This window comes from Salmo salar, chromosome ssa12, assembly GCF_905237065.1.
Source record: "Salmo salar chromosome ssa12, Ssal_v3.1, whole genome shotgun sequence".
In the NCBI taxonomy this organism is placed as follows: domain Eukaryota; kingdom Metazoa; phylum Chordata; class Actinopteri; order Salmoniformes; family Salmonidae; genus Salmo; species Salmo salar.
In genome coordinates this window covers 53,677,935-53,694,139 of record NC_059453.1, presented here as the reverse complement: position 1 = coordinate 53,694,139, position 16,205 = coordinate 53,677,935, and the positions used below count along the sequence as shown (strand labels likewise).

Below are 16,205 nucleotides of genomic sequence, written 5' to 3'. Positions count from 1 at the left end.
TTATGTCGATATAGGACTCGTTTTACTGTGGATATAGATACTTTGTATGGTCCTTTGCTGTTGTTCTGGGATTGATTTGCACTTTTCGCACCAAACTACGTTCATCTCTAGGAGACAGAACGCGTCTCCTTCCTGAGCAGTATGACGGCTGCGTTGTCCCATGGTGGTTATACTTGCATACTATTGTTTGTACAGATGAACGTGGTACCTTCAGGCATTTGGAAATTGCTCCCAAGGATGAACCCGACTTGTGTAGGTCTACCATTTTTTTCTGAGGTCTTGGCTGATTTCTTTTGATTTTCCCATGATGTCAAGCAAAGAGGCACTGAGTTTGAAGGTAGGCCTTGAAGTACATCCACAGGTACACCTCCAATTGACTCAAATTATGTCAATTAGCCTATCATAAGCTTCTAAAGCCATGACATAATTTTCTGGAATTTTCCAAACTGTTTAAAGGCACAGTCAACTTAGTGTATGTAAACTTCTGACCCACTGGAATTGTGATACAGTGAATTATAAATGAAATAATCTGTCTGTAAACAATTGTTGGAAAAATTGTGTTATGCACAAAGTAGATGTCCTAACCAACTTGCCAAAACTATAGTTTGTTAACAAGAAATTTGTGGAGTGGTTGAAAAACAAGTTTTAATGACTCCAACCTAAGTGTATGTAAACTTCCGACTTCAACTGTAGATAGAATTGAATAGGTGAACCTGGGTTACTTATACACTCAGAGAAGAACCCTCTGTTGAATCCAATCTAATACACTTTTAAATACAAAACAGTTCGAAGAATGTAGCATCAGTCATTCATTGTGTAAAGCACCAGAAAACAAGAACCTACAGTGACTAAAACATTATAATGTAAAGCCTTTCCCCGTTTTAAGAACGGTCTCAGCTTTGCAGCACTCCTTCTTCCATGACATTAACAGTCCTTGTAACCCAGCAAAAAGACAAGTATCATCTCAATCCATCAGTCTAAAACAGGAAGTCTGGGTCATCATGTCCGTGAGTCCATCTGTCTCACTGTTAGCCATCATAGCAGTTATGCTTCATAGCAACAACAGTCCTGCGCTACATAGTGACTGCATTGCCCCCCTACACAGCGAGAGTGGTGGCGTTAGCCGTGGATGTGGTGCGGGTGGACAAGGCAACACTGTTGGTTGGGAACTGTCCTTGTGGTGAGACCTTAGCTCGTCGGTGCTCCTTGTTCTGGGCACAGCTACGGGCACAGAGCTGGCAGGAGGCACAGGCTGAGTTACAGCATGGTAAGAAGCGGCAGATGCTGATCCTCCAGAGGAACCAGCCTGGAGACCAGCAGCACCAGCACAGCAGGACCACACCAGCTATCACACCCAAGGCGATGTAGAGAGCCAAAAGGGACAGGTAGGGAGGAGAATCTGGGGGAGTGTGGAGAGATGAGAGTAGAGTACAGTTAGCAATGGGGTCTGCTTGCTTGTAATAGTAAAACCATCCGAATACTTTGTTGTCAAATCACAGTAAAGACTTTTACTTGTATTCTTTGATGATCAAATCATCCTTCAATGTAAGACAAATGTCTGGCAATTTTCACAGCCAATTTTTTCTGTCCTTCGCCAGACGAATTGGAATGAATAAAATAATGATTGTGGTCTTGGCTGGACATCTGGTGGCTTGGCACAGACAAAAAGGCAATCTAGCCTCAGTATCTATTTGCACCAGTGTCATTAGAAAAGGAACAATGGTGACTGGGAACTCAAAGGGGTCATATTCACCACTGAGAATCCATCACAGTTTATTGGTTTACAACCGGTAAGGGCGAAATTAAGAGCTATGGGCATCCCAATTAGTTTTATGCCCCCTGTCATTGATGTGCTTTGCATTCCAATTTGGTTCCTGTTACTTTGTGCTGAAATAGAGTTTACAGACACAAACAATACCCCATCCCCTACACAGGTTTTGTGGCTTACCCAGCAGTTAAGAAATAAGGGATCTTTGAAAAAAAAAAAACACTGTGAGATACAGTGCATTTGGAAAGTATTCACACCCCTTCCCTTTTTTAACCTTTTGTTACGTTACAGCCTTATTCTAAAATAGATTAAATAAAAACAATTCCTCATCAACCTACACACAATACCCTAGAATTGTCACACCCTGATCTATTCCATCTGTCCTTGTGATTGTCTCCACCCCACTCCAGGTGTCGCCCATCTTCCCCATTATCCCCTGAGTATTTATACTTGAGTTCTGTTTGTCTGTTGCCAGTTCATCTTGTTTGTCGAGTCAGCCAGCGTTTTTCTCAGCTCCTGCTTTTTCCCCCCCAGTCTCTCCTTTTCTCGACCCCTGGTTTTGACCCTTGCCTGTCCTGTCTCTGAGCCTGCCTGCCCAACTACTCTGCCTGACCTGAGCCTGCCTGCCGTCCTGTACCTTTGCCCCTATACTCTGGATTATCGACCCCTGCCTGACTTGACCTGTCGTTGCTATAATATACATTGTTACTTCGACAGTCTGCATCTGGGTGTTACCTTGATTCCTGATAATAATGACAAAGCGAAAACAGGTTTTTCGTAATTTTAGCAAAAACCTTACTTACATAAGTATGCAGACGCTTTGTTATGAGACTCGAAATTGAGCTCAGGTGCATCCTGTTTCCATTGATCATCCTAGAGATGTTTCTACAACTTGGAGTCCACCTGTGGTAAATTCAATTGATTGGACGTGATTTGTCTATATAAAAGGTCCCACAGTTGACAGTGCATGTCAGAGCAAAAACCAAGCCATGAGGTTGAATTAATTATCCGTAGAGCTCTGAGACAGGATTGTGCCGAGGCATAGATATGGGGAAGGGCACCAAGACATTTCTGTAGCATTGAAGGTCCCCAAGAACACATTGGCCTCCATCATTCTTAAATGGAAGAAGTTTGGAACCATCAAGACTCTTCCGAGAGCTGGCTGCCCGGCCAAACTGAGCAATCGGGTGAGAAGGGCCTTGGTCAGGGAGATGACCAAGAACCCGATGGTCATTCTGACAGAGCTCCAGAGTTCCTCTGTGGAGATGGTAGAACCTTCCAGAATGACAACCATCTCTGCAGCACTCCACCAATCAGGGTTTTATGATAGAGTGGCCAGACGGAAGCCACTCCTCAGTAAAAAGCACATGACAGCACACTTGGAGTTTGCCAAAAGGCACCTAAAGGACTATCAGACCATGAGAAACAAGATTCTCTGGTCTGATGAAACCAAGATTGAACTATTTGCCCTGAATGCCAAGCGTCACGTCTGGAGGAAACCTGGCACCATCCCGTCGGTGACGCATGGTGGTGGCAGCATCATGCTGTGTGGATGTTTTTCAGTGGAAGGGACTGAGAGTCTAGTCAGGATTGAGGGAAAGATGAACGGAGCAAAGTACAGAGAGATCCTTGACGAAAACCTGCTCCAGAGCGCTCAAGACCTCAGATTGGGGTGAATGTTCACCTTCCAACAGGACAACCCTAAGCAGCCAGCCAAAACAATGCATGAGTGGCTTCGGGACAAGTCTCTGAATGTCCATGAGTGGCCCAGCTAGAGCCCAGACTTGAACCCAAGCTGTGCAGCAACGCTCCCCATCCAACCTGACAGAGCTTGAGAGGATCTACAGAGAAGAATGAGAGAAACTCCCCAAATACAGGTGTGCCAAGCTTGTAGCGTAATACCCAAGAAGACTTGAAGCTGTAATCGCTGCCAAAGGTGCTTCAACAAAGTACTGAGTAAAGGGTCTGAATACTTATGTACAGTACCAGTCAAAAGTTTGGACACACCTACTCATTCAAAAGTTTTTATGTTTACTATTTTCTACATTATAGAATAATAGTAAAGACATAAAAACTATGAAATAACACATATGGAATCATGTAGTAACCAAAAAAAGTGTTCAACAAATCAACATATATTGTAGATTTTAGATTCTTGCACACTCTTGGCATTCGCTCAACCAGCTTCATGAGGTAGTCACCTGGAATGCATTTCAATTAACAGGTGTGCCTTGTTAAAAAGTTAATTTGTGGACTTTATTACATTCTTAATGAGTTTGAGACAATCAGTTGTGTTGTGACAAGGTAGGGTTGGTATACAGGAGATAGCCCTGTTTGGTAAAAGACCAAGTCCATATTATGGCAAGAACACCTCAAATAAGCAAAGAGAAATGACAGTCCATCATTACCTTAAGACATGAAGGTCAGTCAAGTTTCTTCAAGTGCAGTCGCAAAAACCATCTAGAGCTATGATGAAACTGTCTCTCATGAGGACTGCCACAGGAAAGGAAGACCCATAGTTACCTCTGCTGCAGAGGATAAGTTCATTAGAGTTACCAGCCTCAGAAACTGCAGCCCAAATAAATGCTTCACAGAGTTCAAGTAACTGACATCTCAACACAAACTGTTCAGAGGAGACTGCGTGAATCAGGCCTTCATGATCTAATTCATATTTTTGATTCCAACCGCCGTGTCTTTGTGAGACGCAGAGTAGGTGAACGGATGATCTCCACATGTGTGGTTCCCACCGTAAAGCACAGAGGTGGTGGTGTAATGGTGCTTGCTGGTGACACTGTCAGTGATTTATTTTGAATTCAAGGCACACTTAACCAGCATGGCTACCACAGCATTCTGCAGCGATACACCATCCCATCTGGTCTGAGCACCTCCAGACTGTGTAAGGGCTATTTGACCAGGAAGGAGAGTGATGGAGTGCTGCATCAGATGACCTGGCCTCCACAATCACCCGACCTCAACCCAATTGAGATGGTTTTGGATGAGTTAGACCGCAGTGAAGGAAAAGCAGCCAACAAGTGCTCAGCATATGTGGAGACTGTTGGAAAAGACTGTTGGAAAAGCACTCCAGGTGAAGCTTATTGAGAGAATTCCAAGACTGTGCAAAGCTGTCATCAAGGCAAAGGGTGGCTACTTTGAAGAATCTGAAATATATTTTGATTTGTTTAACCCTTTTTTGGTTACTACATGATTCCATGTGTTATTTCATAGTTTTGTCTTATTCTGTCGAAAATAGTAAAAATAAAGAAAAACCCTTGAATGAGTAGGTGTGTCCAAACTTCACTGGTACTGTAATTGTGATATTTAGTTGTTTTTTTTAAACAGTTTTTGCTTTGTCATTATGGGGTATTATGTGTAGATTGATGAGAGAAAAAAAGTATTGAATCCATTTTAGAATAAGGCTATTACATAACTAAATGTGGAAAAAGTCAAGGGGTCTGAATACTTTCCGAATGCACTATATACAGTAGTACAAGTAAAGCAGTTTGAGTTGAGCTATTTATTCTATTAACCTTTACGCAACCAGGTAAGACATTGGGAACGGATCCTTTTATAATAACAACCTCCTAGTTGGTCAAGAGGAAAATAATAACCTGCATTGTACCAGTTGTCACTCACCTGTCACTGAGTCGTGATGGGGTACACCGTCCGGAATGCCACAGTCCCTATTGGTGGACATGGGCAAAGTGGGCGGGTTTAAGACAGGGGGGGATGGGGTCACTGCTGGAGGAGGGGCTTGGGGTGGGGCCAGCTGACCTGCTGAGGAGATGACACGGGTGTTATTTACCTTTTCTTTACTAGGTATGGTGACTGACAACACATTCTAATTTACAGTAACCAAAACGTTGTACAGTTTAGAAGAACGGTAGAATAATACAAATTGGGTGGCTTAAGGTGGTCTAGTGATCTAAGCCTCTGCTTCTGGTGCACACTGTCTACTGCTGCAGTATGGGTTCGGATCCGGCCTACCACTTTTTCAGCACACTCTCCTGTTTCCTCTCTAATTGTGACCTAACAAATAAACACATATGTGAGGAGAAGGACTGCCCCACTCCTTTAAAAGTGTATAAACTGTGTAATAGTGTAATAATAGCGAGACTTAGTCTGAAGTTTGTTGGGGGAGACCACCTTTAAAGGCCTGCTGAACAGGTAGCTGCACAGGTGTGATACCTGAGTGACCTTTGCACCCTGAGGGCAGGTGATCCTCCAAGTCACTCCCGTCCCCACAGTTATCAATGCCCTTTTCATCACACACCAGACTCATGGGGATACACTTCCCATTCCGACATGGGAAGTAAGGCTCACTGCTGCACGCTGATTGGTTAAAACCTGAAAATGGATAGAGCAAGATGGTACATTTGATTGGTTACAAACGGCACAAACTACAGCTCGTGAGTAGGCTACAATTTTGTCGTGGCCTTCCTGTAATTCTACAGTTTGCCATGTGCAAAGAGAAAAAATTGCAGTTGTATAGCTAATCCCATGCTACACATTTTGCCATGAGGCGGAGATACATTTTTGCTGTTTTATAGCTAATTTTCTGCAATTCTACACATTTTGTCATGGGGCAGAGAGGAAAATGTTGCATTTTTAAAGCTAATTAAAGCCAAAATATAGTTGTGTTGACTGTGATAAAGGCACTAGATTATGAGCTGTCTTGTTTGCTAAATTAACAAATGAAGTAGGCAGTGGCATGGTGTATATAGCCATAGAAGCACAGTGACATGCCTCAATGCTGTCATATTCGTCACTTATTGGGGTTTCAGTTAGTAATTTTTGGCCACCTTTCCCATGAGAGTGAATGTCAACCAGTGCACTGCTTGCTATGAATTCTATCTGATAGTGTTTGAATGTTTAGGTAAAAAGACAAATAATGTCCATTTTGGAACAGTGTTTATTTTTTGGGGCTCAATCTGATTGGGTGGCTGGCGTCATGTCTCACCTAGTCTGAAGGAGGTGAAGTCCCCCACGAAATCCACTCGAGGCAGGGTACCTTGGGTCACCAGACGCAGGGTCAGGTGATTCCCTGTGGACAGCACCGGGCGAGGTGGGCTCTTCCCACACAGCGTTGGTCCAATAGGAGGCGAGTTCTTGTCCCGCCCGTCATAGAACTGAATGTATGATCCCGCATGACATGGGTCCCCTTGCTCCACCATTGGAGTCGACTCAGGGGACTCAGGGAAGAGGGGGGATGGACTTTGGGGTGCTAAACGAAGCAGGCTGTAGACGAGGAAGAAGCGGAAGTGGAACTGGACCTTTACGGGGAGAGGAGTGGGGGCATGTTTAACTGACAGACATTGCAAGGAATATAAAGTTAAAATATTGGTATTATCACCCCTAACCCTTGCCTTGGAACTGAGAGGAGTGGATAGCTGTAAGAAGTCAAGGTGAAATATTATCATATTGCATATACCTATCCAAACCTTCAAGATCTATACAAGGGATTTGGGATATTGGGCATACATGTGTATAGTGAGCACAAAAGGGAGGGGGTGTGGCTAGTAGTGGGCACCTTGTCCTTGGGGGAGGCGGCCTGCATGGTGAGGTGGCAGTCCGTTCCCATGGTGACAAAGTAGTACTTCTTGGACTCCTGGTGTGAGTTGACGATCATCCCATCGCCCTGGATGTTCTGGCCACAGAAGTCCACCACGTTGACTGGAGGAAAACCCACGGATGTATACATGTAAGTAGCATAAACAGCAAACTACTTGTCTGTGAGGATGTGATGTGTAAACAAAAATCTGCTTTCTCTCAGTTTCTCCACAGTCCCATTGATTCCCTGACCTGTACTGAATTATGAGCATAATATTAAAAAATATGACAAACTAAAACACAACTGAGTTTGTTACAGGTGATTATAAGAAACAAATAGCCAGAACAGGACCTGAACTAGCAACCCTACAGTTACAGGTCAAGTGCACTACACTACCCCTGGGCCTCTTGGTTATGGTGGTAATACATACATGGATGGAAGCCACAGTGAGGGTCTAAGGCTGGGGGCCAACTGATGCTGCTCCACACACCCACTCTGGACAGTGAGCCAGATAATGGGAAGATTTACAACCCCTTCCTGGGTTTATAAGCTCGGTTTCCCTAGGCAACCACTGGATCCTCCTGCGCTGACCTACCGGAGTGCCCCAAGAAAGGGGACTGGGAAGCCACCGCTGGTGGGAAATCACCAGTCCCACAACACTACCCAAATAAACACATTGCCCGCAAGAGAAGCACTGTCCAAAACATGGACAACAGTATATCCTTGAGTCCCTAATAAAGCGTTTTACAGGTAAAAATAAACAGCTCTGGTACGTAAGTTCTCACTGGGATGAAGTAGCGTAGGGAAAAGACAACTAAGGTGACATGAGGCAACTCCTGATGTTTCTTTCTCAATGATTATCTGTTGTTGATAATGATAAAAGCATAGATTTATTTATTAAGTTTAATGTCAAAAGTCTGTAGGCTATTTCAGTGGAATACAGGCGAACAAAAATATGAATGCATATTTCATGAATTAAAGTTGAATTAAAACTAATTCAAACCCCTGTGTAAACTATTATTTCACAAATTAAGAATTGTCACATGACAAATTATCATTCAGCTGCGGGCGTAACCCCTGGCTCCTTGGTCATCCAAGGGCTTCTGGTTTGTTTTCTGAAACAAATTGCCATTCAGACTTAAACTCAACGGGTATTTAGGTAACGAATATAATATTGACGCTTCATTACAGGGACTCAGAAAGACACAGTGTTTTAATTTACAAAATCCCAGTGGCACAATGAGAGAGCCAGGAGCAACAAATAAATACGCGCACAAGGCAGTGCGTCACGGTAATGGAAAAGCGTGTCTGAATCCGCGACGGAATAATCTGAAATTGACCTTCCATCTCCTTACCCGTCTCAAGTGGATTGGTCGTGACTGTCATTATGCTGAGCAGAACAAACACTTTTGACAGGCTCTGAAGTTGAATCCCCTTGTTGGCCATCTCGGTAGGTAGCCTACTCCCAAGCGCAAAGGCTGTTGTTCCACTCTGGTGCGCACTGCGTATCCCAAGGCTGCGTTTCTGCGTATCCCAAGCCCCACGACTCCTCAAATGTGTTGCATGTGTGTCTGTTTCGGTGGAAAATTATGTTCTTCACGGAAAGTAACCATTTTGCAAAATGCACTTTGTGGACATTCCGTTGCTGGTGTGCCAAGAGAAGCGCGGTCTTCAAATGAGGGACGCACGATGAATATTCCCTTTTAATGTTTCTGACGCCTTTAGGAAAGTTACACTTAGGCTTTTGTTCCTTTGAACCCCTATCTTTGTCGAATCCATCTAAGTGTCCTGTGATTTCCATGACAACAGACCCAATACAATTTTTCCAAAGTAGGAGGGGGAGCGGGCCCCTCTATCCGCACCCTTTCACCGACACTCAAGTTGGGCGCATTCAGCGAGACCGACGGGCTCTCCATCTGTCTCCCTTTAGAATAGATTTACGTTGGTAGTTTCACTTGCACTTGAAAGACTTGATTTAGCTTAAGGGATTGGTGCACTTAGACATGCTAGATAAAAACGTTCTTCTTACTTGCCTAATTGTTAAATGCACACAAATGCTGAGATGTGTTGTTTTGCTTAAAGGGATAGTTTACCCAAATTACATTGTTTCCTTACTCTTTAAACTGTCTATGGACACGGTATGACAGCAATTCATGCGTTGGTTTAGTTTCCCTGGAACCGTTTCCACATGCTAACGTTTTAACATTTGTGGCACAAATCGCAGTGCCAAGGAAAATAAACCAAAGCATGGATTGCGGTCATACCTTGTCCATAAACTGCTTACAGGGTAAGGAGCCAATATCCTCCATGTGACACGTAGCCGTCTAACTGACACCACTTCAAGGTCAAGGATGAGGGGGGCTCATAAAAGAGATTCACAAGAGGACCCTGGAGTGACACTCGCACTGAATTAATTATTTACTGAGAGTGTAAATCTGAGCACCTGTTATTTTCAGAATAAGAAATGAATCAATAATTAAGTTAACTTTTACAGATCCACAATTGAGAGCATCCTGTCGGGCTGTATCACAGTCTGGTACGGCAATTGCACCGCCCACAACCGCAGGGCTCTCCAGTGGGTGGTGCGGTCTGCACAACGCATCACCGGGGGCAAACTACCTGCCCTCCAGGACACCTACAGCACCGATGTCACAGGAAGGCCAAAAAGATCCTCAAGGACGACAACCACCCGAGCCACTACCTGTTCACCCCGCTACCATCCAGAAGGTGAGGTCAGTACAGGTGCATCAAAGCTGGGACCGAGAGACTGAAAAACAACATCTCAAGGCCATCAGACTGTTAAACGGCAATCACTAACACAGAGAGGCTGTTACCTACATACAGACTTGAAACCATTGGCCACTTTAATAAATGGATCACTAGTCACTTTAATAATGTTTACATATCTTGCATTACTCATCTCATTTGTAAATACTGTATTTTATACCATCTATTGCATCATGCCTATGCCGCTCGGTCATTGCTCATCCATATATTTATATGTATATATTCTTATTCCATCCCTTTACTTAGATTTGTGTGTATTAGGTAGTTGTGGAATTGTTAGATTACCTGTTAGATATGGCTGCACTGTCGGAACTAGAAGCACAAGCATTTCGCTACACTCGCTATAACATATGCTAACCATGTGTGTGACCAATAACATTTGATTTGAACTATAGCCTATATCACCACTGTTATCCTACAACTGCTGCATGGTATTTCCCAGGTTGAAACAGTGGAGTTATACAGTACAGTATATTCTCCTCCATTGGAAACACATATGAAGTTTACAGCTAATGAAATAAGAGAAGCATTCTATTGTATTCTAAGTCTAAACTTGGGATGTCCCGGTGTTGTGCAGAAAAGCTCACCCCTACCAGAATCCCCCCCCCCCTCGCGTGTACGCGCACACACTCAATTCTTCCTTGCAATTCAATTCTTCCAAATTCGTCCTCTCTCCCATGTCTTATTCGACTAGTAGTTGTTCTAAAATGTTTATTGCTTGCCTACATTTTACTCCCTCTGTTTAATATAACACACATACATTAATGAATTATTCATTTCGGTTGCCTGGTGGTGGTGGTGGGGCAAGACAATTTTCTTCCCCTCCTTCTAATTTCCTTAATTTTGTGGCTAGTCAAATACTTTCTACAGAACAAACTTCACATCAGGATAGGCAACCGAAATGAATAATTAATGTATGTGTGTTATATTAAACATGCGAAGACAGATACTGTGTGTGGCTGTGTGAGAGCGAAGTCTTGCATCTTGCTCATCTCAATATATGTGGTGCTATATTTAGCTGAGGCTACCTTTAAGGTAATGGTTAAGGTTAGGGTTATGTAAGGATTATGGTTAATGTTAGGGTAGGGACGTCCCAAGAATTTCGGATAGCACTAATCAAGGTTTCATTCAATCATGGACGAATGCGTCCAATAATGGTTCTGACTAGGTGGAATACAGTTACGACCGGAAGTTACTTTTTCGTAGTCGGTTAGGAGAATTTACGCAGCAGGCCAGGATAATTAACGTAGCAGGTTAGGAGACTGAGGTTAAGGTTAGGAAAAGAGTTAGGGTTAGTTCAATTGCTCTCCTAATCTGCTACCAAAATACACTTCCAGTCGTAGCTGTACTCTATCTAGTCACAACCTCCAATAAATCAAGGAGAAAAACCTCAGCCGCTTGCTTTTTGAGATTCCGTAAAAACTTAGATACAGCTAGACTGGACATTACTTTTCCATAACAGATTATGAGAATTAACGTAGCAGGTTAGGAGAATTAGGTTAAGGTTAGGAATCACAACCAGCCGTGATTGGGAATTCCATTGGGCGGCGCACAATTTGCCCAGAGTCGTTCGGGTTTGGCCGCTGTAGGCCGTCATTGTAAATTAGAATTTGTACTTAACTGACTTGCCTAGTTAAATAAAGGTTAAATAAAATAAATAAAGTAGGAAAGGGGTTAGGGAAAATGCGCTCTAACCGGTTGTCACAAAATTGGCTCTATCGTACAAATTCATGAAAATAACAATTAGCTTTTTGGTTAGGCATAAGGTTAGCAGTCTGGTTATGTTTATAATCAGATTTGAAGAAGATAAACTGTAGAAATAGGAGGGGTTAAGCCATAATTATGACTTTGTGGCTGTAATAACTAGTGAGGACCCTCCTAACCTCCTACGACAAGTCACTTCGGTCGTAGCTGTATTAAAGTGGCAGGATTTTAGCATAGAGCCCCACTGTGGAGGTGTCTTAATACCCATAAAACCTAGCGGTGAAACAGGGAAAAGGTTCCAATCGTTTTTCCACCATTCATTTTTTCCCATAGGGAATTTTAGAAACTCTAAATAAGGGCTGTGTTTCGTGTAGGCTTACCCTGGCGAGACGTTTTGATAACCATGTACATTTCTCTCGGACAAGGTGACTTTTATCAATGTATTCGGCTTTATTTACTCTCAGATTCTAAAATTCTAATTAGCATTAAAGTAGACATCATGCAAAACTACAAATCCCTGCAAGCTCCTGCACATCATCTCTAGCTGACACCTTTGCTAACAGGTATTGTGTCAATTTAAAACTTGCACAAGACAGTTCACAGAATTGTCAATTTAAAGATATGTAGCCAATTTATTTATTACAAAATGTAGCTAACATTAGATAGTTCATCCAGAGATTCTTACCTTTGCCTCAATTCAGCAGTCTCATCCAGATCATCCTGGCATTTTCAGATCATCCTGGCATTTGTAGTTCTTTATGACTAAGCATAAAAATTTAAAATATCTAAAAACATTACTAATGTTGCTGTCCCCACAACAACAAGAAAAATACTTAAATACATGTAATTTTGTCCTTGAAACATTTAACTGAATGAAATAATAAAGAAATCCATTAATTCCTATGGAATGTAGTGCCAATATGGCAGTCTCTCATTGCCCTCCATACAAAAAATTCTTCACTTCATGGGCTTATTTTCGTGGGCAAAGTAAAACCAAAGACTTTTTATAACTAAACTAAGATACACCACACCCTATCGTTTCCAATGGGAAGAAAGAGTCATCGTGGGTAGAACAAGCAAGGTGATGAGCAGAGCCAAGCCCAAGCTAGCGAGATCCTATTGGCGCCTTCTCGCATGCGTCTGCATATTTCCATTAGGGAACGCCTCCTCTGTGAAGTGCGCCTGTGCAATAACTCAATAAGCCTTTGCACTCCTAAACAACGCGATTTTTTAAACTTTTACAAAGGGTAAAGTCTACTAAACTTAATTCACTATGTTCATAACATATTCTAGTTTTGGGAACACTGTGTTGACATTAAATGATTAATCGATGAGAACATTTGCAGAATGTCGGACAAAATCCATCTTCTCCCACTCCCGGCAAGTGGGCCTCTCACTGTCATATTTGGTAATGAGTAGAAACGACACGCGGATGCTTCACATTTATACATCCGGTTAAATATCTGTCTCATGGTTCTATCTGTGGTAAAAATCTCTCGCTTCGCCTCTTCCTCTATTTTTATGCAGTCCCCCGCATTTTCTTTGAAAGTGGCTACGTAGCTGCGTCGACTTCAATCGTATGTCATGCGTTAGTACTTGCGCCTAAAACTGAAGGAGGAAATTATTTATTTAAAAACTGACGCAAGGGCGCTAAATCTAAAACAAACTGAATAAAATATGAAAATATATGCAGCTGCACAATCAGAAGTTTGTGATACACGCACGAAAGGTTCGAATGTACATTTAATTAAAAAAATAAAAAATATATTTATATTATCCGCTAACAAGAAATGATGGGTAGCTAGCTAGCTAACGTTAGCTTGAGACCTAGCTAGCTAGCTACGCAGTTATTTGCAGTGGGGAATATCTGACAGGCTAGCTAACATTATGATTGGTAGCTAGTTAGCTACGACAAGCATCAGCTGATATGATTCTAGTGTTAGCCTATGGATGTTGGAAGAATGTTTAGATTGTGTTATTCAAGTCTTATGTCATTTGAACTGCTTGCCTGATGTGATTAACGTTGTAGCTACAGTATTTGTTCGGCCTTTTTTTCGCCGACGACTAGATACCTACATTTAGCCAACTGGCTAACGTTAGCTAGCTAACGACGTTGAGTGACTACAGCTGTGCCAGTAGCAGCGCGAGTTAGGCCGCAGCATCCTCGGCACCTCTTTCTCAGGGTACCCATGGTAGGCTCTGTTTTCTTGCAGAATGGCGCCTCGCGTACAGCTTGAGAAAGCAGCCTGGCGCTGGGTCGAGTCGGTGAGACCAGAGGACATACAACGCGAACATATTGAGATAGCTTACCGAATCTGTGTACCGGCGTGCAAGAGGGGAGCATGCAGGTAAATGTGCAAGTTTAGCTACCTAGTTTTTTCCCCTAGCTAATTTCTTCAATTCCCAATGTCAAAACGTGTCCTATATGTCATATTCAACTGCTATAATGTTGCGAGAACATTAAGAGTGAATTGATTGTGTTGCACAACTATATTTTGTCTGCTATTTTATTATTTTGTAGCTATTCGGTTGAATATCATGTGTATACATAGGCTACACAATGATATTCCATCTATGGAAAGATAGGTGAAACACTTGTCATGACATGTTTTCATTTACTGAATGATATTGACAATTCCTTGTTAACGGAATTACGCTGATACTTATTATTTTTTTACTTTAAAACGTATACCAAACAAAAACCATTGATTTCAAGTTTAACAAAACATAGAACTCTATGCACAAGGACTACTTGCCATGGGACAGTCAATCATGTTCCATGAAATTGGATGAAATTTGGACAAAAACAGTTAGAAATATGATGACCAAAGTATGAAAAATGACATTAGTAACGTTTGATTGTAAAGGTAGCCTACTGGTCTCCTCCCCCATGTCAAACACTTGTATTCAGGAGGCTGGATTATTTAAGGGGATAAAGTGACCCCCTAATGCTAATTTTAATACACCAATGGTAACATGATACTCTTTTACCTAATTTAAATAAGTACCCCCATGTAACAAACATAGGAGAAGGTGTTTGCAGAGGGGTGTGGTTTATATAGCTACTGGTGCCAAAATTTGACTATAGGGTGTCAGCAAATATAATTAAAAGTTTACACTTCGTCTATGGCAAAGATACTTGTTTACCCTTTCATCTGTGTCTGGTGTTTGCTAGTTAAAGGCTAGCTAGGTCTTCAGCTAGCATGGAACAAAAGGGGGGAGGGTTGTTCAAAACTCTGACATGGTTATCATGTCAACTGCATCACAAGAGACAAATGTTGACATCATTAACCAGGTTTCCATCCAACCTTTTTACGCGAGTAAAGTGGATGTTGGATAAAAAAATGTAACCGTTAATGACAGGCCTGATGGAAACAAGACAATTAAGCAAAAAATGTCAGTGTAAATGCTTTTATGCCCAATTATTGATATAACATCATAGCGAAGTAAACTTTGTCACGTATTGACATGTTGTGTGGTCCTCCCCACGATGACTCATCGGGAAAGCATGCAGTTTATTAGGCTAGAGATGAAATATGAACTTCACAGGGTGGCGAAAATGCAAGGCGACGAGCTTGATGCTCCTTTCCAATAAATATCAAGGGTCTTATTCTGGTGACATGATCATCGGTGCTCGGCTGCAGTTTGACAAATTAAAATAGTAGTGATGTGTCGATAGGGCATTTTTGACCGATATGATATCCAATATTTTCCTTGCCAAAAACCTGATACCGATATTTCAAATTTTAGCTGCCCTTTAAGCATTCTAGTACAGCTAAATAGTTACCACGTGGACACAGCGGTCTAAGGCACTGCATTTCAGTGCAAGACGCGTCACTACAGTCCCTGGCTTGAATCCAGGCTGTATCACAGATTTCAATAATAGTTGATGTCATAACTCAGGAGGATGTTTTCTCTTGAATGAGCCATTGATCATATTTTTTTTGCAATATTCCTACCACGAGAAATATGTAATTTATCGGAGGGTCTAGCACATTTTTCCTATTTGTCTGCCTCTTTAGTCCAGGGTGTATTGCATGGTGCCGTTGCCAGAGATGATATTATAGAAAGGAGATAGGAATCCAATGAATGAATGAAGCAACTTTTAACGCCCAACCCAGAAGACTGTCTCCCAATTGCGTTCAAGTTGTCATGCTGCGTCACGCAATCCCTTCTCAAAGTCGGTGTATATAAGGAGAAACGTGCCTATTTTCCTCAAGTATGTAGTGTCACGTTTCCAAAGCTATATGATATTACAGATGGCAAGTTAATTATCTCACATCTCATAAAATGTTGGGTTTTTTGAGCTAGCACCTAATAGAATCCCATTCGCTCCTTGTCCCAGAATGCTCAGCGTGGCACATTGACGTAGTATGGGCAACATTTCCCATCTCCTCA

At 42.2% G+C, this 16,205-nt stretch overlaps 2 protein-coding genes across 4 annotated transcripts in view; one reads left to right on the top strand and one right to left on the bottom strand.

Moving 5' to 3' along the window:
• Nucleotides 1–628: 628 nt before the first annotated feature.
• On the bottom strand, nucleotides 629–13,236 carry ldlrad2 (low density lipoprotein receptor class A domain containing 2). Of its 2 annotated transcripts, none has more exons than XM_045692024.1 (6): nucleotides 12,493–13,236; nucleotides 7,296–7,438; nucleotides 6,726–7,038; nucleotides 5,954–6,112; nucleotides 5,402–5,542; nucleotides 629–1,399 (listed from the first exon to the last, which is right to left on the bottom strand). In XM_045692024.1, exons 2-6 carry the CDS (start codon nucleotides 7,392–7,394, stop codon nucleotides 1,098–1,100), a joined length of 1,014 nt encoding a protein of 337 aa, XP_045547980.1. In that variant the 5' UTR covers nucleotides 7,395–7,438; nucleotides 12,493–13,236; the 3' UTR covers nucleotides 629–1,097. The 2 variants fall into 2 exon arrangements, with proteins under 2 accessions (XP_045547980.1, XP_013987358.1); XM_014131883.2 differs by lacking the exon at nucleotides 12,493–13,236 and adding an exon at nucleotides 8,672–9,464.
• A 29-nt stretch (nucleotides 13,237–13,265) lies between these two features.
• Nucleotides 13,266–16,205, top strand: part of usp48 (ubiquitin specific peptidase 48) — a 30,044-nt gene continuing 27,104 nt past the window's right edge. For both annotated transcript variants that reach the window (XM_045692013.1, XM_014131879.2), the window contains exons 1-2: nucleotides 13,266–13,536; nucleotides 14,021–14,155. In XM_045692013.1, the coding sequence (XP_045547969.1) occupies nucleotides 14,022–14,155 (134 nt within the window). In that variant the 5' untranslated portion in view covers nucleotides 13,266–13,536; nucleotide 14,021. The remainder of the gene's footprint in view (nucleotides 13,537–14,020; nucleotides 14,156–16,205) is intronic.

Excerpts from the sequence above, each read along its gene's own strand:
- ldlrad2 (XM_014131883.2), bottom strand. The coding sequence starts at position 8,762 with ATGGCCAACAAGGGGATTCAACTTCAGAGCCTGTCAAAAGTGTTTGTT. Across the intron at positions 6,113-6,725 it reads CTTCACCTCCTTCAGACTAG|GTTTTAACCAATCAGCGTGC; the intron begins GTGAGACATGAC and ends ATCCATTTTCAG. Across the intron at positions 5,543-5,953 it reads AGGGTGCAAAGGTCACTCAG|CAGGTCAGCTGGCCCCACCC; the intron begins GTATCACACCTG and ends TCATCTCCTCAG.